We start from the raw sequence: 26196 nt of genomic DNA on the forward strand, positions 1-26196 counted from the left end.
AGGGTTAGAAATGCGGAAGAGTGTGAGGATCTACAAAGGGACCTAAACAAACTGGAGGAGTGGGCGAATAAATGGCAGATGGACTTCAATGTAGGGAAATGCAAGGTCATGCATATAGGGAGAAAGAATCCGATGTTCAGCTACCAAATGGGGGGATTAGTATTAGAGGGAAGTAACCTTGAAAGAGATTTGGGTGTACTGGTGGACACAACAATGAAGTCAACAGCACAATGTGCAGCAGCCGCGAAGAAGGCAAACAGAATGTTGGGTATTATTAAGAGGGTATTATGACCAGAACGAGAGAAGTCATTCTGCCGTTGTATCGGGCAATGGTGCGCCCGCACCTGGAGTACTGTGTTCAGTATTGGTCACCGTACCTTAAGAAGGATATGGCAATACTTGAGAGGGTCCAGAGGAGAGCGACACGAATGATTAAGGGCATGGAAAACCTCTCATACACTGAAAGATTGGAGAGACTGGGGCTCTTCTCCCTGGAAAAGCGGAGACTCAGAGGAGACATGATAGAGACCTACAAGATCATGAAGGGCATAGAGAGAGTAGAGAGGGACAGATTTTTCAAACTTTCAAAACATAAAAGAACAAGAGGGCATTCGGAAAAGTTGGAAGGAGACAGATTCAAAACGAATGCTAGGAAGTTTTTCTTTACCCAGCGTGTGGTGGACACCTGGAATGCGCTTCCAGAGGACGTAATAGGACAGAGTAAGGTGCTGGAGTTCAAGAAAGGATTGGACAATTTCCTGCTGGAAAAAGGGATAGAGGGGTATAGATAGAGGGCTACTGCACAGGTCCTGGACCTGTTGGGCCACCGCGTGAGCAGACTGCTGGGCACGATGGACTTCAGGTCTGACCCAGTGGAGGCATTGCTTATGTTCTTATGTTCCTCAGAGAGCTACACCGAGTATATTTGATTCGTGATTCCTTAGTGTGGTAGCCATCCTCATGGGAACCAATATACGGTGAAGGTTCACACTTGGACCTTTTTATGTTTATATATTAATTTGTAACAAAGTGCCGGTGCTTAATAATAATAAATAGATCAATCATCATAGCTTAATAGTGTTTATATTAAATTGCCACTTAACTTAGAACTGTTCTGTCAGAATCCCCACCGACGTGTTTCAAACTTCTTCCTCAGGGTTGGGGATGGAGATTACAGAACGATTCAAATTCTTAAGATATAACTAAATCCATAGCATTCACGCCGGCGTGATCTCCATCCCCGACCCTGAGGAAGAAGTTTGAAACGCGTCGGTGGGGATTCTGACATAACAGTTCAAGTTTCAAGTTTATTAATTGGCTTGATTAGGGGGCGTGGCTTACCGCGCACACAGATGGACGTGTGATCGCGGCGCTCCTCTCAACTAGGCAACAATTTAATATAAAGTTTTACCCTTCGAGTCGGTTTTTCAAGAAAGTTTTGCTGCCGATTAATAAAGATTGAATGTATATATCAACGGAGATAATTTGACAAAGATCGCCGATGCTGAAGAGAAACCTGAAGGGAAAGAGATAAGTGGGGCTGCTGTTTTTTTTTCGGCTTCTCTTTGCGTTGATACGGCACGGTAGTGAGGAGGGCTATTAAAATTTTAACTGTCTACTACCTATTTATACCTTCTATACTGTCTAACGTTTAAATAAAAAAAAAAGATCGATCTCGCTGTGAGGCCGTTGGCAGTTGAATATCTGGAGCTGTGGCGGTTTGAAGCAGCCCTCCCCTGCCGGTGCTGAGTCGGAACCCTGTGAGATCAATTAATCCTCTGCCTCTACCTAAAGCCAATTCTTTTATGATATGAAAGCAAGATGCTTGAAAAAATGAAGGAAGACTAATAAATATTACATCCAGTCAATAAATAGAAAAGAAAAGGAGAAAAAAAGTTCTCACATCAGACTGATTTCAATAAAGAGCTGCTGCCAGTCAAAGATAAAAATATGGCAGTTTGACATAGCCCTCCCCCGCCTGATGTCAAAGCAAAACCTGAGGATAAAAACAAATTGCTCTCTTCTGTGTTGAAGGATATTACAAATATCTGTGGAAAAATAAAATTGGCAAATATTGTGGCAACTGATACTACTCTCCACCTGACAGAACTAAAATAAAGCTCTGAGAGAATAAATGCCAAAAGAAAATCTGATATAGCCTCACTGGCAAAACAGAGAAGGAAAAATTAAAAGTGCTTTTTTTCCAATACTAAAGCGAAGTGGTGTTGAGGGCTGAGATTTCTAAAGAGCTAAATGATATTAAAAAGAGGCTTGAGGACCACGGATAAATGACATTGAAATAGCCAAAGACAAAAGAAAAAGATAAAATCTTCCTCAATTTTGATGAGAGGACAGTGTATGTCAATCTAAAATAAAGACAGTTTGATATAATCCTCCTCTGCCTTTTTTGAAGAAAACTCTGAGGGAAAGGAGCTGTTGTTCTGTGTGACAACAAAAAAATTGGTGAAAATTGTGCCAATTGAAACTACCCTCCAACGAAAATAGACTGGAACCAAAAAATTTGCTATTCTTCATATCATAGCATCGAAAGCGAAATAATATATACTGTTGTGCACAAAAATCTGGAATATGGCAAGTACCAGACAAAATAAAAATGAGGCTGGTATGTCAGCAAAAAGACAAAAGCAAGATCAAATCACACCAAGTAAGATCCTACTTCCTGCTGAAGAACCGGATATATTGAGTAAAGCAGAAGTTATGGAAGAACTAAGACAAATTAAACAAATGCTTAAGGAAACTGTAACCAATATGTCTGAAATGAAGGAAGAAATATTGAACATCCATAGACAAATGGAAGTTAATAATAAAAGAACAACTGTATTAGAATCTAAATTGGAGGTCATAGAAGGTGAAGCAAACAGATGCAAAAATGACAGTCTGGAACTGAATAAATTGAAAGATCAACTGGAAGACTATGAGAATAGAGGAAGAAGGAAAAATATTAAACTTTTTGGAATACAAGAAAATTTAGAAGGGAAAAATGCTATACATTTTCTAGAAAACTTAATTCCAAAAATATTACAACTGGATTTAAAACAACCACTGGAAATAGAAAGGGCTCATAGGATCCCAGCAAAAATTGTAGAAAATCAAGGCAGGCCAAGACCACTAATATTCAAAATGCTTAGGTACCAACAAGCATTAGAAATATTAAATGCTGCCAAGAAAGACAAAAATCTAAATTACAAAGGATCCAGAATATGGTTTTTGCCGGACTTTGCTAAAAACACAGCAAATAAAAGAAAGAGACTATTAGACATGAGACCTCAACTAAAATAAAAAGGCTTTAAATACGGATTGTATTATCCAGCAAAAATGAGAGTATCATCTGGAGATAAATCTTTGTATTTTGAAGATCCAGAAAAACTAAAAGCCTTTCTTTCAAAATCAGAACCTATGATATTTTAACATAAAATATCAAGATTAGTTTTGATGATATTGTGAAAAATTATAAAAATATGAGATATTGGAATACTGAAGAAAGAAAAACATGAACTAAAGAAAAGACAATTAAAATATAAAGAGAGAAAGTATAAGATATATGAAAAATAATAATACCATATTAAATACATGTTTAAGATAAAAATGTTAAGATGTTAAACTACAATACTATGGAAATACAAATCAAAAATTGATGAATAGATAAAGATATTAAAGGTTAATATAGATAGTTTGAAGGGGATACTGATTGAATATTGGTTGCCTAGAGGGGAGGGGAATGTTCGGGTTACAGTTCCAATGTGTGTTCTTAAGCAGTCATTATATTGGGAGGGAAAGGGAGGGAAAAAGATGATATTTATTAAAATGATTAGGGAGAAAGTAAATGGGGGATTGGATATTTCAAGGGTAAATATGTGTGTCATAAAAAATATTTTTTGGATTTTAAATATAAAAGAAGAGGGGAAAAAGATTATACTGATAAGTTTTAAAATATATAATGTCTTTTAAGATATATTCTATTAATGTCAATGGCCTGAATCATGTAATTAAAAGGAAAAAGGTATTAACATTTTTAAAAAAGCAAAATGCGGATATTTACTGTCTGCAGGAGACCCATCTTAACACAAAAGAATCACAGAAACTAACAGGTGGGTGGGTAAAAGAATGTTTTTTTGCTCCAGCAGAGGGTAAAAAAGCAGGGGTAGCAATTCTTATAAATAAAAAATGTATGGCCAATATTAAGGTAATAAATTCAGACCCACATGGAAGATGGATACATGTTGATATAGGTATGGGAAATAATGCCCTGACGTTGTTTAATATATATGCCCCTAATTCGAATCAATCAGAATTTTTTTAAAAATTACAGAATATGTTATTACCACTGGCTACTTCTAATTTAGTGGTGGCTGGAGATTTTAATGCTGTAATGGATCCATTATTGGATAAAAAACCAAGTAAAAGTATAAAATCATTAGGTTTAGATAATCTGGCTCAATCATGCGATTTAAAGGATATATGGCGTATTCTTCATTTTAATGATCAGGAGTTTTCATTCTGTTCACAGGTTCATAAATCATTTTCAAGAATAGATTATATTTTTGTTTCAACAAATGAAGTGCAACAGGTGATTAAAGCTTCCATAGATCCTATTATTATTTCGGATCATGCGGGAATATGGATAGAATTACAATTGGATAAATTGGAAAAGGGTAGACCTCTTTGGAGATTTGATAATACACTGCTTGTGGATGATAAATTTTTGGAAAATTTTAAAACACAAATTAATGATTTCTTTCAAATAAACTTAGTGGAGGATACATCTATTGAGAATGTATGGGATGCATTTAAAGCAACTATGAGGGGTAATATTATATCGTATTCAGCTTTTAATAGGAAACAGAATAAAATTCAATATATAGAATTAGAAAAAGAAATCAAAATATTAGAAGCTAAATTGATAAACAAATGGGAAAATGAGATATTGCAAGCTCTTTTGAAAGCAAAAGGTAAATATAATGAATTATCTTCAAAAATGATAAGAAGAGATTTGTTTTCCAAACAAGCAGTGTATTATGGAAATTCTAATAAGGCGGGGAGATTATTGGCAAATTATCTTAAAGCAAAAAAAAAAGGAAAACTAATGTTAATGGGATAAAAGATGATAATGGTACAATAACAAATCAAACAGATATAATTTTAAAACAATTTCTAAAATTTTATAAAGATCTGTATTCTTCCGAGCCTTATTTGGAGAGACAAAAAGATGGTAAAAATTTTTTAGATTTAATTAATGGACCTAAAGTTCCTGATCATATAAAACGGAGTTTAGATGAACCTATATCATTAAAAGAATTAGAAACAGCATTGAGATCTCTTAGAGTTGGATCCGCTCCAGGTGGTGATGGTTATACAGTAGAATTTTATAAAACATTTCAAAATATCCTTTCCCCACATTTACTAAATTTATATCAAACACAACTCATAAAAGGTGATATTAAAGGTACTATGGCTGAATCAATAATAATTGTTCTGCCTAAGCCAAATAAAGATCCTACTTTGGTTTCGAACTACAGGCCTATATCATTAATAAATGTGGATAATAAACTATTGGCGAAAATTTTGGCTTTGAGATTAGCCAAAGCTCTCCCACATATTATAGATATGCATCAGACGGGTTTCGTTGCTAAAAGACATTCTTCTAATAACTCTAGATTATTGTTTCATATGTTAAATTTATCAAAAAAAATAGATGAACTGACTTTTACAGTTTCCTTGGATGCAGAAAAAGCGTTTGATAGGGTAGAATGGAACTTTATGTATCAAGCTTTAGAATGGTTTGGTATAGGTTCTGGATTGATACAAATGGTAAAAACTTTGTATAGCTTCCCGATTGCAAGATTAAATATCAATAATATGATATCTGATGGATTTCAATTGCGGAGGGGAGTTAGACAAGGTTGTCCTTTATCTCCTTTGTTATTTGATGTTATAATAGAACCCTTATTGTTAGCTATACAGCAAACCGGGGAGATACAGGGTTTTCCATATTCAGATATGGAATATAAAATTTCGGCTTATGCTGATGATATTTTGCTTTATTTGAAAAATCCAGAATCTACCTTATCTTCTTTATTAAAATTAATTGATAAGTTTGGTAAATTTTCAGGTTATAAAATTAATTGGAATAAATCTGAAATTATACCCTTAAATGTTCATTGTGTAAAAGGATTATTTAAAGATTTTCTGTTCATATGGAAGGAAGAAGGATTTAAATATCTTGGCATTCAAGTTAAAAATACAATTGAAGATACCGTAAAAGAAAATGAAAAATTTGTACTAAAAAAAGTTACGGAGTTGTGTGAGCAATGGAACCCCTTACATATTTCTTGGTGGGGGAGAGTTCAAACTATTAAAATGATGATTTTGCCTGTAGTTTGCTACCAAATGAGTATGATACCTATTTATTTTCAGGGGTCCTTTTATAAAAAGCTTAATAGCATTTTAACGAAATTTCTTTGGCTTGGTAAAACACCTAGAATAGCTTTAGTAACTTTGCAAAAATCAATTAAGGAGGGAGGGGTAAATTTTCCAAATTTTTATAGGTACCATCAAGCCTATATTCTACGTCAGGGTATGTATTGGATCCTCCCAGAACTTATAGATAATGCACCAGATTGGTTATATTTGGAATGGCGCCTTATGTTTCCCCTAAATTTAGTTCACCTTCCAAGTATCAACATGCCTAGAAGATACAGAGAAAATAAAATTTTAATAGATACTTGGAAAACGTTGAGATTTATAAGTAAATTAACACCTATCCCAATAAATAAATCAACTAATCAATCTCTATGGATAAACTCCAAGATCAAAATTGGCGGAGCTCAAATCCTTTGGAAGAACTGGATTATTGCAGGCATTAGATCTTTGGATGACGTTATTTCAGAAGGTAAACTGCTGGATTTTTCACAATTGCAACATAGATTTGGTCTTAATAAAACACAAAGTTTTAAATGGTTGCAATTGAAGCAGGCCATTCAGGTTGGGTTCCCTGAATGGAAAACATTGAATAATCAATATAGTTTAAAGTTCTTATGTTTTCAAGCAGACTTCCTAGGACATCAAGCCGCATTGTGGTATAAATTAATATCTGGATATTTGAATAAAAAACCAAAAAATGGTCTAAGAGATATTTGGAGCATTGAGATTAAGCATCAAATTAATGCATCTCAATGGCCACTAATTTGGTCTTGGAGAATGAGATGTACAGTGTCAGCATCTATGAGACAAACTTGGTTCTTTTTATTACATAGAGCTTTTTGGACCCCTACACGTTTGCAAAAATTAGACAGTTCTAAGTCCAATAAATGCTGGCACTGTAATCTGGAACCAGGGACTTTAGATCATTTACTATATCATTGTCCCTACATTAAAAGTTTTTGGAATTCAATTTAGCCACAAATTAATAAATTGATGGAAAATCATATAGCAATATCATATGATACAGTATTATTTGGAATGATGATGAGAAAAAAAAGTCAAATTTCACCAGAAAATAACAAGCTTTTATTAATTATGACAGGGGTTGCCATTCAGCATATAACTAATAATTGGAAGAATTATAATAACCTAAATTATACATTTTGGTGGAATACAATATGTCATATATTTAAAATGGAAAGAACAATAGCAATACAAAGAGGGACATATACTAAATTCATAAAAATATGGGGGCCATTGACAAAATATTGCAATGAATAATTAGTAAGATTTTCTTCTTCTTTTCTTCTTTTAAATATCTTCTTTATGACACACATAGAGGGGGGGCAGTGAAAATAATTTTACATAATAAAATATAATATGATTTACAATATGTAATGTATGATTGAAAAGTAATAGAAGGGTGAGGGGAGGGAGGGGGGATAAAATACATTTAGAATATAATGTATTAGATATAAAAGTGATATTGTATATGTCAGTTTGAAAGTGGCCCCCACAATATTAGGTGGTAGGGGTTAAGTGAAAGGCGTACTGACAAACGCCAGGTCCCAGGTTCAGTTCCCTCACAGATGACTCACCAGGAAGTAGAATAATAGACACGACCAGAGGTGATTGCATAAAGAATATATTATAGAAATAGTCTTACAGAAAAGTAATATTTATAAGCATTACAATTAAGCAGAGAGCATTACACTTAAGCAGAGAGCAAGCAGTCTCACTGCCTTACAGAGGTCAGAGGTAAAGAGGGACATAGAAGCTTGCAGTTCTAGGAAGCTTTGTGTTCCGTAGATAAAGGGAAGTATAGACAGAGAGAGGGAGAGCCAAGACCTCTCCCATGATAGCTTGATAGGAAAAAAGAGAGCTCCCTTCATAGAGCAGAGAGCAGGCTTTTATACCTTGGAATCTTATTCTGAATAGAGAAAATATTGTATCTCCCAGTATCTTTCTGTTTAGAATTTGTAAACTGTTTGAGACAATGGTCAATTTAATAGACAAAGGAGGGTGAGAAACCTGATGGGATTAAGTCTCTGGCTTGATCTGTGCACCATTATCCTAAGCACCCTCTTAATCAGGCATTAACACCTTTTAGCTAGCCATGATTCAATCAGGGCAATCAGGGCTACTTAAAACAGTTTCCCTGCACACAGAGTCTATCTGCATTCCCATGCCAGAGTTAGATCGATATAATCTCCCAGAGGCCTCTAGGCTGACAGTATATTTATCAATTGTACTTTAATATTTTGTACATTTTATGTAAAAATTGAAAATAAAAAATAATATATAAAAAAAAATTGGCTTGATTAACCGCTTAAACCAAGTTTCTAAGCGGTTTACACTTAAAAAGTTACATATATTGGGTAACAAAACAGTCCATACAATTAATAAATAAAGTTATTATGCTAAAAATTAACATTGTTGAACATAAGGTAAGGAGGGATGAAATACAATTTGTAAAGAAAAGAGGAGACATCAAAGGCCAATACAAAAGGATAATAAGACATTTAGGGGGAATAAAATAAACAAAGCAATGATAAAAGGTTAACTTGCAAATGCATCTCTAAAAAGAAAAGTTTTTAACTCGTTTTTAAATTTTACAAACTCTTTCTCCTCCCGTAAAAACATAGGGAGGGCGTTCCATGTCTGCGGTGCTGTACAAGAGAAGATAAATTGTCTCCTTGTATTAATAATTTTTAGAGAGGGAATAGATAAAAGATTTTGTTCGTTGAATCGTAAGGTTCTCTTTGCAGAATAAGGGATAAGTAATCTGAATAAAAATGCTGGAGTCTTATTATATAAGGTTTTAAAAATAACTGTACATAATTTATGCGTAATTCTATATATAACAGGAAGCCAATGAGCCTTTTTAAGGAGTGGTGTTACATGATCAAACTTTTTGGATTTAGTTATTAATTTAATTGATGCATTCTGAATAATTTGTAGTCGTTTTATTTCTTGTAAAGCAATTCCTTTAAATAGGGAATTACAATAATCGATTTTAGATATCACCAGAGAATGAATAAGTATATTAAGTGCTTTAGGACAGAGAAATTTAGAAATAGAACGAATTTTCCGCAATCTGTAAAAGGTAGTTTTCACAATGCTACTGATATGGTCATGATAGTTAAGTTTATTATCAAAGATTTCTCCTAAAATTTTTATATTTTTGACTGACTGAAGGGGAACGTTTAAAATTGAAATAGGAGTAACAAGAGAAAAACTATCCTTCCAGGGAAAAAGCATGACATTAGTTTTTTTAATATTAAGAGCTAGTCTGTTTTTGTCCAGCCAATGATGCACTTGATCTAGTTTCTCATTTATAGCCGAAATTTCCTTTATGTTGTTATTAACTAATGGGTGCAATAATTGTATATCATCGGCATAGGCAAAAACATGAAATCCAATGGATTGGCATAGTGTCAACAGTAGAGCCAAAAAAATATTAAAAAGCAAAGGTGAAAGAATAGATCCCTGTGGGACTCCATGTGTAATATGTGAGGGTAAGGATGAAGATTCATTGAAAATAACTGTGGATGTGCGATCCTTAAAGTAAGATGTAAACCAAGCTAGAACTTCATCTGTAATCCCTATAGAATGAAGTCTATCAAGGAGTAATTGGTGATCAATTGTATCAAACGCTGCTGAAAGATCAAGCGAGGTTAACAGCACCGATTGATGATGATGATCTAAGAAGTATTGAATAGAAGTTGTCATACCGATAAGAGAGTGTTCCGTACTATGATGCTGTCTAAAACCTGTTTGATTTGGATGTAACACATTGGTTGGTTCTACAAACTCTGAAATTTGGTTGAACACAATTTTTTCAGTTAACTTTGCCAAAAATGGAATGTTTGAAATAGGTCTGTAATTAGTTAAATCTGTTTGACTAGTATTTTTCTCTTTCATAATTGGTCGGATATATGATTTAAGTTAAGTGGCAATTTAATATAAACACTATTAAGCTATGATGATTGATCTATTTATTATTATTAAGCACCGGCACTTTGTTACAAATTAATATATAAACATAAAAAGGTCCAAGTGTGAACCTTCACCGTATATTGGTTCCCATGAGGATGGCTACCACACTAAGGAATCACGAATCAAATATACTCGGTGTAGCTCTCTGAGGAACATGGTGTTGGTAATCTCTGGACATATTCTAGGTGGAAACTAAAGTTCTATGAAGAGATTTACTTGAGACTTTGTGCACATTGATTGCTGTGAGAGTTCTTACTATTAAGCAGCCCTCCTCATACAACCTCACTGAGGTACGAAATGCAGACATTTTCTAATATATTGCTATAGATCACTTGACCCTAAGAAAGCATCCAATTCTTTTGTCTTGTGCTGGTCATTTGTTGGATATAGCTTGATATACCTCCCAATCACAGCCTCATCCCCAGCACCTCAAACAGCTTCTGTACCTGCACTGAACTCCAGCCCTGTTGGTTTACTCTCATAGAAGGACTAATGCTTGCTCGAATCCTATGAATAACCCTACACTTACCATGGCTGCACAATTGTAATAATCTTTGTGTGTCGGCTTCCAAGGCTTAAGGCATCGCCAGCAGAATCCATGGTTACACTTGGTGCAAGTCATACTGTAGAGAGAGAGCAAAATCAGAACATAACATTGTATCTCTATACCGCAAAAACCGTTCATGTACTGCAAACTACAAGTATAACTCACACAATTAATAAATCGACAATCATAAATGAATATTTCAATGCTATACATCTAAGTATTTCATAAAGAAATCAAGAAAAAGAACACAATTCACAAATAAATTACAAAGGAAAGAGAAAGAAAATGCTGGGGATACCACAAAACATTACTAAGATTAGGAAATCCGTGAAAAGATTACAGGGGAAATAAAAAGAACAAGAAAACACTTAGGTTCACTGCAGACGCTCAACACAGACTCTACACTCATGTCGTTCACAGGCTCCACCCCCCCCCCTCCCCACTGCAGTCATGAGAACATAAGAAGAGACTCACTGGATCAGACCAATGGTCCATCAAGCCCAGTAGCCCGTTCTCACGGTGGCCAATCTAGCTCACTAGTACCTGTCCAAAACCCAAGAAGTAGCAACAGACCATGCAACCCCCATATCTTTCTCAATAACAGACTATGGACTTTTCCTCCAGGAACTTGTCCAAACCTTTCTTAAAACCAGCTACGCAATCTACTTTTACCACAACCTCAGGCAATGCATTCCAGAGAGTTCAGGATTTAGCCGTCTTAGCCGTCTCTTTTCCGAGCTGAAGGGCCTTAACCTTTTTAGTCTTTCCTCATACGAGAGGAGTTCCATCCCCTTTATCATCTTGATCGCTCTTCTTTGAACCTTTTCTAGCGCCACTATATCTTTCTTGAGATAAGGAGACCAGAATTGAATGCAATACTCCAGATGAGGTCATACCACGGAGTGATAGAGGAGTGTTATAATATTCTTAGTCTTGTTAACCATCCCTTTTTTAATAATTCCTGGCATCCTATTTGCTTTTTTGGCTGCCGCCGCACATCGGGCAAAGGTTTCATTGTATTGTCTACAATGAAACCTAAATCTTTTTCTTGGGCGCTAATCCCCAAGGTGGACCCTAGCATCCGGTAACTGTGATTCAGGTTATTCTTCCCAATGTGCATCACTTTGCATTTGTCCACATTAAATTTCATCTGCCACTTGGACGACCAGTCTTCCAATTTCCTAAGGTCTGCCTGTAATTTTTCACAATCTGCTTGCGTTTTAACAACTTTGAACAGTTTAGTATCATCTTCAAATTTAATCACCTCACTCGCTGTTCCAATTTCCAGATCGTTTATAAATAAGTTAAATAGCACCGGTCCCAGTACAGACCCTTGAGAAAAATGACCATTTAATCCTACCCTCTGTTTTCTATCCAATAATCAATTCCTAATCCAGGTTTCCAAGATTATATAAGGACAATAGAATTTTACTAGATACATGGCAGACATTGAAATATATAAATAATTTGACATCTATTCAATACTTAAATCCACCTGTCAGTCCCTCTGGCTAAACTCCAAGATTCAAATTGGCGGATTTAAGGTCATCTAGAAATATTGGATGAAGGCAGGTATACGCACTTTGGATGATGTGACATCAGATGGTAAGCTGCTTGAATTTTCACGATTGCAACACAAATTTGGTTTTAATAAATCACAAAGTTACAGATGGTTGCAATTGAAGCAGGCCATTCAGGAGGGATTCCCTGGATGGAAAAATCTTACAAATCAATATAGCTTGCCGATATTATGTTTTCAGGTGGACTTTCTGGGGCACCAGGCCGCTCAGTAGTATAAATTAATATGTGGATTTTTGAATAAGAAACCAAAAACTGGTCTTCATGACATTTGGAGCATTGAAATCAAGCATCAGATCACTGCATCTCAATGGCCATGAATTTGGACTTGGAGGATGAGATGTACAGTGTCAGCATCTATGAGGCAAACTTGTTTTTTCTTATTACATAGAGCTTTCTGGACCCCTGTTCGTTTACATAAATTAGATAGTTCCAAGTCTAATAGATGCTGGCAATGTCATCTTGAAGCTGGGACTTTAGATCATTTACTTTACTATTGTCTCTTGATACTGCAGTTTTGGAGGTCTATTTGGGACCAAGTAAATAATTTATTAGAGAATCCAGTGGCTTTTTCTTATGATACTATTTTATTTGGTATTTATCTGTGAGAAATAACAAGTTATTTTTTGTAATGACAGGGGTTGCCATGCAGCTTAGTTTAAGAAATTGGAAAAACTGGGATAGGTTGAACTACACATTCTGGTAGGAATCCGTGTTATACTTATAGAATGGAACGTTGCCTGGCCATACAACAGAGACGTTTTAAGAATTTTATGGATGTTTGGGAGCCAATGGCTAAATACTGTAAAGAGGAATAATTAATTTAATTTTATAGTCAAGTAAACATACACATCCTGGGGGGGGGGGGTAAAGGAAGGGAATTGAATTGATTCAAGGATTTTCATGAAGGTTTTATTATATTGGTTTATTAGCTGGAAGGGTGGGCGAAATTTCATTATGAAGTAGTATTATGTAATATGCAAATATGTGAATCATTTATTGCGCATTTATAGTTTGAAAAATCAATAAAGAATTAAAAAAAAATTCCTAATCCACAACTGAACTTTGCCACCTATCCCATGACTCTTTAATTTTCCCACTGTAGTCGCAATTCCCAGGTTCCACAGTCACAGTTGACCCTCACAGGCACAACCACCACACTCATGCTTCACTAGTCCCGCAGTCACCTCCCCCCTCACAGGCTCTGCTGTTACTCATTCCCATAGGTTCCAGTCATACACAGTACCGTCACCCCTCTGCCCCCACTCACTGCATTTGCTCCTCATAGGATCTGAAATGCACACATCTATAAGAGAACTCTTCAGTCACATCAGACGCACTGCAAACACCCATCATAAGGCTGGTAGGTAAGAATACGCATACACCAAGATACTCACTGCAAACAGCCCTCATTTTTCTCAATCTGAGCCTGACAGCTTGGGCAGCGTTTAGAGATTAGTTTTGCCAAATGTTTGCTCTGAGCTTCCACTGTCATTCCTTCATAAAAGCCTCCATCATCCATCCACTGGGACATATGGCTGCAGCTGGCTGGATAGTGAGCCTGTGAGAAAAAGGAAGGACAAGTAACATATCTAGGACTTTCCATCAACAGCACCACTGCAATTAGAATGAGCAAGCTCTTTCACAATACCATCCTCCACCTCAGTTTAGAACGACATGTGGAAGGTTGCACCTGACGTAAGATACCCAGGGATCAGCCCTTCACTCTGCTCCTCACATCTTTTGGGCTCATCTTCTTGATTTAGTATTCATTTTGTCGTTTGATAGTTGTACATTTCTGAGCAAGTCACAATCTTACAAAACATTCATATATAAAAAATGTGGCCCTCATATAGTTTATCTTGTAACATTTGAAATGCCATATGCTGCTAAGAGAGTAAATCTGACAAATAAAGAAGCCAGACAACCCAGACTGACCTCAGGGAAGCTGCAGCTGAAGCACGAAAGCCAGGAGCACTTGGAGCAGGCCTCAGCGTTGCCCAGGCCTTCCTTATACAGGATCTGATCACAGCCCTGAGGGTTGGTGCACCAAGTGAGATTAGAGCAGCACTCCACATAACCTCGCAGCACAGCCATGTCATACTGAGGACAGAAAGGCGCAAGAACAAGGTAAATACCTAATCTTGAAAAATGTCGTGATCTTCAATTTTACCAGCATGTGACAAACTGCATTTTCTGGTATATTCTCACACAGAATCTGTTTGCGGCCGGGGGGGGGGGTACAAACTAAGAAACACAATAGCCCCTCACAGGGGCAAAGTAAGTAGAGCCAGAAGGAAGAGTGTAGTGGTCCTCAGAGGCCAGGATCAGACGAGGCACATTTGATGATAAAATGTATACATACAAGAATAAAAATATAACGGTCAAATAATATTCACTCGAGAAATAAGGTGAGCTGTTCAGAGTTGCTGCTAGCCTTGAGGCTGTGGACCACTGCGATAGTCACCCTGTGTCCAGAGAGCGGCAGAACGAACGGCAGTATGGCATGCTCTAAACATCCAGTTTTGACTGTCAGACACTGACAGGAGGAAACTTCAAGAAGATGGCTGTGTTTATGTTTTGTCTAGGTTTGACGTACACTATTATGTTTTCTTGTGAACCGCCAAGAACTCTGGATTGTGCCGTATAGAAATATATTTATAAATAAACAAATAGCTAGAAAGAAAGACAGATACAGGATGTTGGGCTCAAAGCCACAATGCTTCCTGTTGAAACCGATAAAATGCACAATGGTTTCTATTTTAAATAATTCTGCCATTTTATCATAGTAAATGTCGACAGAACAAGATCTGTCTGGCCAATCCATTTTGCCCAAGTCACATTCATTATCAAGGCAATGTTGAACCAACAATCTACTATATTATTACATTTTACTTACTAATATCCACTGTAAGATAGAAACATGATGGCAGATAAAGGCCAAAAGGCCAATCGGCAGTAACCATTATCTCTTCCTCTCTCTAAGAGATCCCACGTGCCTATCCCAGGCCCTCTTGAATTCAGGCACAGTCTCTGTTTCCATCACCTCTACCAGAGACTGTTCTACATATCTACCACCCTTTCTGTTGAAAATGTATTTCCTTAGATTACTCCTGAGCCTATCACCTCTTAACTTCATCCTATGCCCTCTCATTCCAGAGCTTCCTTTCAAATGCGCATTTACGCCACGTAGGTATTTAAACGTCTCTCAAGAACACTATCGTAGTGAAATTAAACCAAAAGTTCAAAAAATGTCACTCACCAGCAGTGGGTTACCACTCTTAAGATCTAACATTAAGATATAAAACAGGTGGAGAAAAAGCCTCAAAAACTTATATCACGCAGCAATCTTTGATGATTTTCAGCTGGCATTCTTATTGTCATTGGCAAAAAAACTCACACCCGTAAGACAACGTTGAAAGATCTAAAGAGGGAACAACCCACTACTGTGCACAGTAATAATTTTTTAAAGTTTTCAAAACGTTTTAATAAATAGTTTATAAATTATAAATTTCAAATCGTTTTTATAAATAGTTAATAAATTATCAAGTTTCAAACTATAAAAAACTGAAAAAAGCAGAAGCAAACTACTTAGCTCTTGCGCCAGAGAACTCTGCTAGGAGGCAGCTGCTGGTATGCAATCCACTTCTTCTTTTCAACAGCAGTCCTCAGTAGTGCTGCCCGATTTATGATTCGAATCGGTTCACCGATTCACTTCGGGTGTATCGATTCGAATCAGTTCAAAACAAAAAAACCCGGCTTCCCGATTCGCCTGACCCTCCCCCCTCGCCCCCTAAAGCAGAAGCGGCAGCTGCCGCACCTGCTTTAGAAGGCGAGGGGGGAGGGTCAGTCAGGAAGTGTTGCTGTTGGCTTCCCCCCCGGCATCCGGCTTCCGACTCCCACCCCCTCGGCCTTCTGCTCCCCCCCTGGCCTCCCCGCACTGTTTACCTTCCAGCCGGAACAGCCTGCAAACAAGATCGCGGTGTTAGCAATCTTAGTACCGCTTCGGAACTGGTTCCTCCGTCGCGGTCCCACCCCTCCTCTGACGTCAGAGGAGGGGCGGGACCGCGATGGAGGAACCAGCTCCGAAGCAGTACTAAGATCGCTAAAACAGCTGTTCCGGCTGGAAAGTAAATAGTGTGGGAAGGCCAGGGGGGTAAGCGGAAGGCCAGGGGGGTGGAAGCCGGACGCTGGGGGGGGGGGTGTAGTGAGCAGTTCTTCAGGGTGGGACAGGCAGGCAGGCCTTCAAAGGGGGTGGACAGGCCTTCAGAGGTGAAATAGGCTTTCAAGGGAGAGATGGTGGACCCTGGGGTGGTGGGGAAGGAAGGAGAGATGCTGGATGAAAGGGTAGTTAAGAAAAGGTGGATCTGTGGAAGGAGACGAAAAAAAGGAAAGATGCCAGACCTCCTGGGGAGGGAAGAGAAACGGAAGGGTAGGACAGAGATGGAAGATGGATGGTTAGCAGGAAGAAAGAAGAAAGAAGGAGACCCTGGCAAGCAAGTTATCACAAGACAACCAGAGCCTGAGACCAACAAAATTTGAATAATGACCAGACAACAAAAGGTAGAAAAACTAATTATATTTTCTGTTTTGTGATTACAATATGTCAGATTTGAAACGTGTATCCTGCCAGAGCTGGTGTTAGACCGCAAACGTGAGCCAGGAGGAAAAGTCTTTTTTGTTTGTTTATTTTGTTTACACCACAGCGCCAGTATGGTTAGGAGAAGGCAAAGGGGGTGAAGAGGCTGTAAAATAAACCCACCAGGATGTTTGAAAAAAAAACCCCCAACAACTCCCAATTGGGCAGGAAAATCGAATCGAAAAACCAATTCAATAGGCTGAATCAAATCAAATTGAAATTTTTTTTTCCTGAATCAGGCAGCACTAGTCCTCAGCCTCATGCAGTAAGCTCAAAAGCTCCCCGACAGAGCTAAAAGACTCCAACAAGCACTCGTTTCATCAATATTCATTTGGTTTCTTCAGAGATTCTAAATCAGCTTCAGACTGCAACTTCCTTCTTATTTTACTGTCTCTCTGTAAAAGGGATGTGTTCAAGCACCACACATTTAAACTCAATAAAGAGATGTTTTTCTTTAACACAATGTCTGGTTAGCAAGTCAACTTCTTTTTTATTAGATATATTTGAACAATGTTCAAAAATCCTTGTTTTAAAACTTCTTGAAGTCTGCCCGATGTACATGAGCTTACAGGGACAAATAAGCCCATAAATCACCCCTTTTGTGTCACATGTTGTTAAACTCCGAAGAGAGATAGGCTGTTTACCAGGGAGCTGAACAGTCAAATTGATGTCAGGGGGTGGGGAGGAGAGGCTTGTGGGCCCGGCGCTTGGCCTGGCATCGGGGGAGCAGGGAGAAAGACAAACAGAAAGAAAGAAAGGGGGACAGGGAGAGAGAAAGAAAGACAGAAAGAAAGGGGCAGGGAGAGAGAAAAAAAAAGAAAGAGGGAGGGGGAAATTTTGGGTTGGATAGTATTGCCTTATACTGAAGAGTACCAATATGATATTTATGTTTTGGGGTGAGGATTTGACTATCTGGTTGTATTGTTTTGTGCTGTATTTGCCATTGTGAAAATTCGTTTTTGTTTTATATATCTTTATTCATTTTCTTATGTTACAGCAAGTGGATTACATAAATTCAATTTGAACTTGGATATACACACTTGATAAACCTATAATAAATATCAATGAATAGATAAGAAAATATAAAGTACATATTAATATATATGAATTTTAAATTTATATAATTATATTAAATATAGTAGTTTCCCATCCCTTCCCCCCTCCCTTCCAGTCAATAATACATATTTTTATTTTATTGTATTCCCTTCTGTTTTAATATAATGAAATAAATTATTGAAATATTTTATAATAACCAGAAATATGCTCCCCTCCCTTTTCCCCTTCCTAACATATATTCTAATCTTGGGAAAATTTATCATTCTTTACAAAAATCTGTTAATGGTCCCCATATTTTTTGAAATTTATTCATGTATCCTTTTTGTGTTGCGATAGCAAGTTCCATTTTGTATATATAGCATACCGAATTCCACCAGAAGATGTAATTCAATCTATCGTGTTGTTTCCAATTGAATGTAATTTGTTGTATTGCTATTCCAGTTAAAATAAATAAAAGTTTGTTATTACTTGATGAAATTTGACTTCTTGCTCTCATGGTTGTTCCAAATAATATAGTATCATATGTCAAGGCTACCGGATTTTCTAACATCTTATTAATTTGGGGCCAAATTGATTTCCAGAATGATAAGATAAATGGACAAAAGAATAAAAGATGGTCTAATGTCCCAACTTCAGTAAAACTTGTTAAAAAAAAGAAAGGAGGGGGCAGGGAGAGAGAAAGAAAGAAAGGGGACAGAGACCTCACTGAAATGACCAGAATGGAACCCAATCTGGAAAAATCTGAAAACCTACCTCTTTGACACTTGAACATCTCAGATCTTCCCCTGCCCAAATGTTCCCCCCATGTTTCCCCTTCTCTCCTTGCCTCTCTCTGCTTCCTCTCACTTCTCTTTGTAAGTCGCCTTGAGCCTGCTTAGGTATGCGTGATGCAGAAATAGATTAGATTAGAGAGAAAGAAAGAAATGGGAGGGGGCAGGGAGAGAGGAAGAAAAAGTTGGACTCATGCAGGGACAGAGAGAGATGTTGGTTGGGGAATGGAATGAGGTCTGGAGGAGAGGAAGCATGCAGGAGGCAGAAAGAAATATTGGATTTACAGTCAGAAGAAGGAAGTGCAACCAGAGACTCATGAAATCACCAGACAGCAAAGGTAGGAAAAATGATTTTATTTTCAATTTAGTGATCAAAGTGTGTCCGTTTTGAGAATTTATATCTGCTGTCTATATTTTGCACTATATTTGTCTATTTTTCTATAGCTGTTACTGAGGTGACATTGTATATTTTAAAGTCATCTGCCCTGACCTCTTTGAAAACCCCCCGAATATAAATGGTAATTAACATTTTCTCTACGTACAGTGTGCTTTGTGTTTTTTAAAATTTTATTGTTGGTAGATCATTTTGACTTGATCATTTTAAAAGTAGCTCGCAAGCCAAGAAAGTGTGGGCACCCCTGGTCTAGAACCTTTGCTTTTGAATGAGCCCTCTCTATACCCATCTTAATATTAAACCATACCATGCAGTGATCACTGAATGCCAGATGATCACCCACTGTAACATCAGAAACACTTTCCCCATTTGTAAGCACTAAGTCCAGTATGACCCCATCCCGCGTGGGTTCCATTACCAACAGTTCTCCTTGTAGAGAATCCAGGATCTCCCTACTTCTAGAAGACCCCAATCAACATCCAGCATGTTAAAATAACCTATTAGTAAAACTTCCCCTCTTTTAGATATATTCTGAATATCTACAACTAAATCTCTGTCTTCCCTTCCCCCTGTACTCAGATGATGCGAATGTGGCAGAAAACACGCATATTTGCTCCTCATCCATCCTTGCCATTTTCAGAGCTCAGACCATAAAAACGACTTTCCTGCACTGGCCCTACTTCCCAGGTACCATCAAAAGCTACTGCAGCTCATCCTGATGCAGGTGTCCATCTGGTATCAGCTACACTACCTCACTGCTGGAGTTGCCATCAAAGCTAACTGTAGACCATCCTGATCTGTCTTCTTTCCAAGCCTAATGCATTGTTTGTACATATTCTTTCAAATATAGGTTGTGCATTTTATCTGCGACTGCAGGAAGCATTGTGCCTTGGAGACTAACATCGCAAATCTAGTTTATGTTATCTTTTTACACACTCTGGTATTTCTTTGTTACTTGAACTGCGCCAGGTCCTCTGATTCTGGGCTCTGCCTTTCTGTTCCATTTGGAGGCCTATGTACCCAATCACTCTGTGTGGCCCTTTCTATGCCCTCTTATGCAACACCTATATGAAAAGTCAAAGTGTTAATTGTCAGAGAGGAAGTCTAGCAGGATATGTAATAAGAAGTGCAGACACCAATCCGTGTCCTCTATCTGCATTCCACCATGACCTCCCTTCTTAAGAGCAAATGACAGCAGATAAAGATCCACATGGCCATGATCTGTGCTGTCCTCTTTCCTGCATCTCCATCTGGCCCATCCCTTTCCCCTCCAATGAAGGGCCTGAGCTTGCTGCTCTCTTGGTTTGTGCTTGTCCTGATCAGTTGCTGACTGCCTGTATGTCCCCAACCCTTAACACTTACTCTCCCCAGTCCTCTTCAGTGATCTCCTATCTGCACTTGGTCCTGTTAATACCTTCTCGATGACCTCTTTGGTTGAGATGATGGTGCGGATGAAGTCTGCAGTGGGCTGTGCAGGGCAGTCAGCAATGGGACATGTGAAGTTCAGAACCAGATTCTGCTCAATGCGAGTTGTTAAGTATTCATTCCAGCAGGACTAGTAAATACAGAAAATTAGATCAGAACACCGAGCTGAAGCATGTGACACACTGCAGAGATAACACATAGCTGTGGAGCTCACCTTGCAGCAGTAATGCAAGCAGCACAATGTTGGAGGACTGTCCTCTTGGGAGATTTGATTCACGCACACAGGACAGTTGGTGAGTGGATTTGGTGGTGGCTGCGGGTTGAGGACTTTGAGTCCCGATTCGATGAGCAGCTGTTCCGAATCTTCTGTGAAGCGCTGGATGAGGAGATCCATGTTCCACTTGCAGTGAATAAGCAGGTGCTGTGCTGTATCCAAGTTCACACTCAGCAGCTCCTCCACCTGCTTCACAGTTTGTGCCATCAGCACTGCCACCTCGTCCTGGCTCATGGTACAGCCCATGGGGAGCAATAGTGCCTCAAGAATGGCCTGGTCGGTGCCACTCCCACAGGAATCCACACTGTAAGAAAGCAGCAAGCAGATCCTAAACACACATGCTTCGGTCAATGACTACATCAGTACAACATCATGCATCCCTTATGCTTGGACTGCCTCAGCTAGGATTTGGTTCAGATCATTACTTACTGGATTTGACATTTGAACTTAAAGAGGGAAATAGGAGGGTTAAAGCAGAAGTGGATGGTTTGAGAGGAGATGGTTAGAGAATGGGAGGGAGCCATGAGAGAAGTGCTAGATAAGAAAGCAAGGTTGAAAATGCAGAGGGTTCCGAGCATAGACAAAGGTATAGATTAATGAAACAAGCCAACATGGATTTAGTCTACGGAAATCTTGCCTCACTGATCTACTACATTTCTTTGAAGGGATGAATAAACAGGTGGATAAAGGTGAGCAGGTTGATATTGTGTATCTGGATTTTTAAAAGGAATCTGACAAAGTACCTCATGAAACTCTTGAGGAAATGAAAAAGGCATGGGTTAGGTAGGAGATAAGGTTTGAAAGACAGAAAATAGAAAATAGGTTTAAATGGTCAATATTCTCAATGGAGAAGGGCAAATAGTGGTGTTCTCCAGGGGGTCTTTTCTGGAACCGCTGCTTTCTAACTAGTGAGAAAATTAAATTTGCTTTTGACACAAAGTTTTTCAAAATTGTTAAATCGCAAGAGGATTCTAAAAATTTGCAAGAGGACCTTGTGAGACTGGGCGTCAAAATGGCAGATGACATTTAATGTGAGCAAGTGCAAAGTGATGCATATGGGAAAGAGGAACCCAAAATTATAGCTACAAGATGCAAGGTCTCACATTAGGGGTCACCACCCAGGTAAAGGATCTACGAGTCATCACTGATGATAAGTTGAAATCCTCTGCTCAGTGTGTACGGAAGAAGATGTAAGAGATCTACATGAACCGGAAATGGTTTTCAAGGGTGATGATGCGGAGGAACTGAAAGAAATTTCGGTGAATCTGGAAGATGTAATGAGCCAAATCGGCAAGTTAAAATGTGATAAATCGTCAGGACTGGATGGTACTAAAAGAACTCAAACATGAAATTGCTGACCTGCTGTTAGTGATCTGTAATCTGTCACTAAAATCGTCTGTAATACCTGAAGATTGGAGGATGGCCAATGTAATGTCGATTTTTAAAAAGGGCTCCAGGGGAGATCCAGGAAATTAAGCCTCACTTCGGTGCCGGGCAAAATGGTAGAAACGATTATAAATAATAAAATTGTGTTCAAACCAGGCAGGGAGAGGGGAGGAGGATAAAGGATTAGTATGTTTCGTTAAAGTAGTGGAAGAAGGCGAGGTAAAAACCTTTACAGATATTCAGGATTATTTTCATTTAGAAAGGAGGGATCTCTTCACTTATTTTCAGATTAAAAAAATTACTTATTAACATATAAGATGAAGAATGATGGAATTTTAAAGAAATCTGAATTTGAAAAAAAGCTAGGAGAACCAGCAACCAAAGGGTGTATTTCGTGGTTATATAAAATTATAAATGATGATAAAATAACCAAAACATCAAAGCATGGGAAAAAGATTTAGGGAAGGAATAGTCAATAGATGAGTGGGAAGTAATTACATTACACCTTTTTCAGATAGCGAGGGCTGCCACTTTGGTGGAAAATGCTATTAAACTTCTACGATGGTATATTACCCCGGTTTTAATTATCAAATATACCAACCAGTGTGTTGCTAGCTGTTGGAAAGGATGCGGCGAAAGAGGTACATTTTATCATATGTGGTGGGATTGCCAAAAGGTCCAAAACTTTTGGGAGCAAGTTTTTGAGTACATAAGCAAACTAATTCAGACTCCACTTAAGCCTAATCCCGATAGCGCATTATTGGGAGTAAGGAGATAATGTTTAACATCCTCTCAATTTAAACTTTTGGACTTGACATTTATAGCTGCCAGATTAACATTAGCTCAGCAATGGCGTATGCTAAATGTACCTACCTTGAGAGATGTAAGGGAACGCTTAGGAACAGTATGTGAAAAATATAGACTTTCGGCTATTTTAACCAATCAATGGGCAAAATTTAATGATATATGGGGGAGTTATATTGAACTGAAGAAAGACATGTTTGAAGGACTCATTTTATCATTTTGGTTTTTGGAATTAGATTTCTGGGGAGGGGGGAATGTTCAAAATGTGTAACGACAAGTTGTTTTATTTTTATTAGTTCAACAACATTATGAGGCTAATTTACTTTAACTGTGTTTTGCACTGAATTTATTGTATTAGAAAATATTAAATAAAGAATTAAAAAAAATATATAAATAAAATTGTGGAACACTTAGACAAACATGATTTGATGAGACGGAGTCAGCATGGGTTCAGCCGAGGAAGATCTTGCTTCACAAATTTGCTTGACTTCTTTAAAGGTGTGAATAAACATGTGGATAAAGGTGAGTTGGTTGATATAGTGTATCTAGATTTTCAGAAAGCTTTTGATAAAGTTCTTCACGAGAGGCACCTGAGAAAATTAAACAGTCATGAGATAGGTGGCAAAGTTCAGTTGTGGATTAGGAATTGGTTATTGGATAGAAAACAGAGGGTAGGGTTAAATGGTAATTTTTCTCAATGGAGGAGAGAAAACAGTGGAGTGCCGCAGGAGTCTGCACTAGGACTGGTCCTATTTAACTTATTTATAAATGATCTGGAAATTGGAACGATGAGTGAGGTGATTAAATTTGCAGATGACACTAAACTGTTCAAAGTTGTTAAAACGCATGTGGATTGAGAAAAATTGCAGGCGGACCTTAGGAAATTGGAAGACTGGGCGTCCAAATGGGACAAATGCAAAGTGATGCACATTGGGAAGAATAACCTGAATCACAGTTACCGGATGCTAGGGTCCACCTTGGGGGTTAGCGCCCAAGAAAAGGATCTGGGTATCATTGTAGTCAGTACGATGAAACCTTCCGCCCAATGTGTGGTGGCAGCCAAAAAAGCAAACAGGATGCTGGGAATTATTAAAAAAGAGATGGTTAACAAGACTAAGAAAGTCATAATGCCCCTGTATCACTCTATGGTGCGATCTCACCTGGAGTATTACGTTCAATTCTAGTCTCCTATCTCAAGAAAGATATAGTGGCACTAGATAAGGTTCAAAGAAGAGCAACCAAGATGGTAAAGGGGATGGAACTCCTCTTGAGGAAAGAATAAAATGGTTAGGGCTCTTCAGCTTGGAAAAGAGACGGCTAAGGGGAGATATGATTGAAGTCTACAAAATCATGAGTGGAGTAGAACGGGTACAAGTGGATCGATTTTTCACTCTGTCATAAATTACAAAGACTAGGGGACACCCGAAGTTACAGGGAAATACTTTTAAAACCAATAGGAGGAAATTTTTTTTTCATTCAGAGAATAGTTAAGCTTTGAAACGCGTTGCCAGAGGATGTGGTAAAAGCGGATAGCGTAGCTAGTGTTAAGAACGGTTTGGACAAGTTCCTGGAGGGAAAGTTCATAGTCTGTTATTGAGAAAGACATGGGGGAAGCCACTGCTTGCACTGGTAGCATGGAATATTGTTACACCTTGGGTTTTGGCCAGGTACTAGTGACCTTGATTGGCCACTGTGAGAACGGGCTACTGGGCTTGATGGACCATTGTTCCAACCCAGTAAGGATCTTCTTATGTTCTTATACTGTATGAAATGGGTCAATTAAAAGTAGCAAATTGCCTGGACCGGATGGTATACAACCCAGAGTGCTGATAGAATTGAAAAATGAACTTGCAGAGCTATTGTTAGTAATTTGCAATTTTTCTCTAAAATCCAGCATAGTACCAGAAGACTAGAGGGTGGCCAATATGATGTCAATTTTTAAAAAGGGTTCCAGAAGTGATCTGGGAAATTATAGACTGGTGAGTCTAACATCGGTGCCAGGCAAAATGGTAGACTATTATAAAGAACAAAATGATAGAACATATACATAAACATGGATTAATGAGAGAAAGCCAACTTGGATTTAGTCAAAGGAAATCTTGCCTCACCAATCTACTGCATTTCTTTGAAGGGGTGAATGAGCATGTGAATTGGTTGATACTGTGTATTTGGATTTTCAAAAGCATTTGACTTCTGAGGAAATTAAGAAAGTCATGGGATAGGAGGTAATGTAGTTTTATGGATTGAGAACTGGTTGAAGGAAAACAGAGAGTGGGTTTAAATGTTCAATATTTTCAATGGAGATGGGTAAATAGTGAGGATCTTTGCGTGGGAACTGGTGAGCATGAAGTGTGCTGATGTTATGCTTAATCCCACCTTTCCCTGATGCAGCCATAAGGTGAAATTTTGGCTATCGTTGGTCGGACGGGCTATGAGTACATCCAGCTTCACACGCTAAAAGATAAGTGACTTGTTCAGATTATTTATCTAAGTAAAAGATATATTGAACTGTTTATGCACAATTGGTTTTTGAACTATTACCAGAAGTTTTTATGCCTACGAAGTGATTTACCTTCTCTAGTTAGTAGACGGTTTCTCCCTAACGGGGTTCTGAAGCTTTTCCTCCATGCATTAACACAGCCATTTCCTTGATTTTTTTTGTACAGCTGGTGTCTTGGGGTTTTGAATAGTAATTGCTCTAGCTGGGGGTATTTTGATTATTGTGATAGAAAATAATGAGGTTCCCCAGGGGTCTGTCCTGGGTCCCCTGCTTTTTAGCATATTTATCAATGATCGAGAGATGGGAGTAGCTAGTGAGATAATTAAATTTGATGATGACGAAGTTCTTCATAATTGTTAAATCGCAAGAGGACCTTGTGAGTC

At 37.9% G+C, this 26196-nt stretch overlaps 1 protein-coding gene across 1 annotated transcript in view; it reads right to left on the minus strand.

The window, feature by feature from the left end:
- CUL9 (cullin 9) overlaps positions 1 to 26196 on the minus strand; it is a 535945-nt gene that overhangs the window by 88660 nt on the left and 421089 nt on the right. Inside the window, exons 36-40 of the mRNA XM_033937681.1 lie at positions 21064 to 21427; positions 20839 to 20979; positions 14504 to 14668; positions 13963 to 14126; positions 10970 to 11063 (exon numbers count right to left, since the gene is read on the minus strand). Coding sequence (XP_033793572.1) covers positions 10970 to 11063; positions 13963 to 14126; positions 14504 to 14668; positions 20839 to 20979; positions 21064 to 21427 — 928 coding nt within the window. The remainder of the gene's footprint in view (positions 1 to 10969; positions 11064 to 13962; positions 14127 to 14503; positions 14669 to 20838; positions 20980 to 21063; positions 21428 to 26196) is intronic.

Source organism: Geotrypetes seraphini, chromosome 3 (genome assembly GCF_902459505.1).
Source record: "Geotrypetes seraphini chromosome 3, aGeoSer1.1, whole genome shotgun sequence".
Taxonomy (NCBI): domain Eukaryota; kingdom Metazoa; phylum Chordata; class Amphibia; order Gymnophiona; family Dermophiidae; genus Geotrypetes; species Geotrypetes seraphini.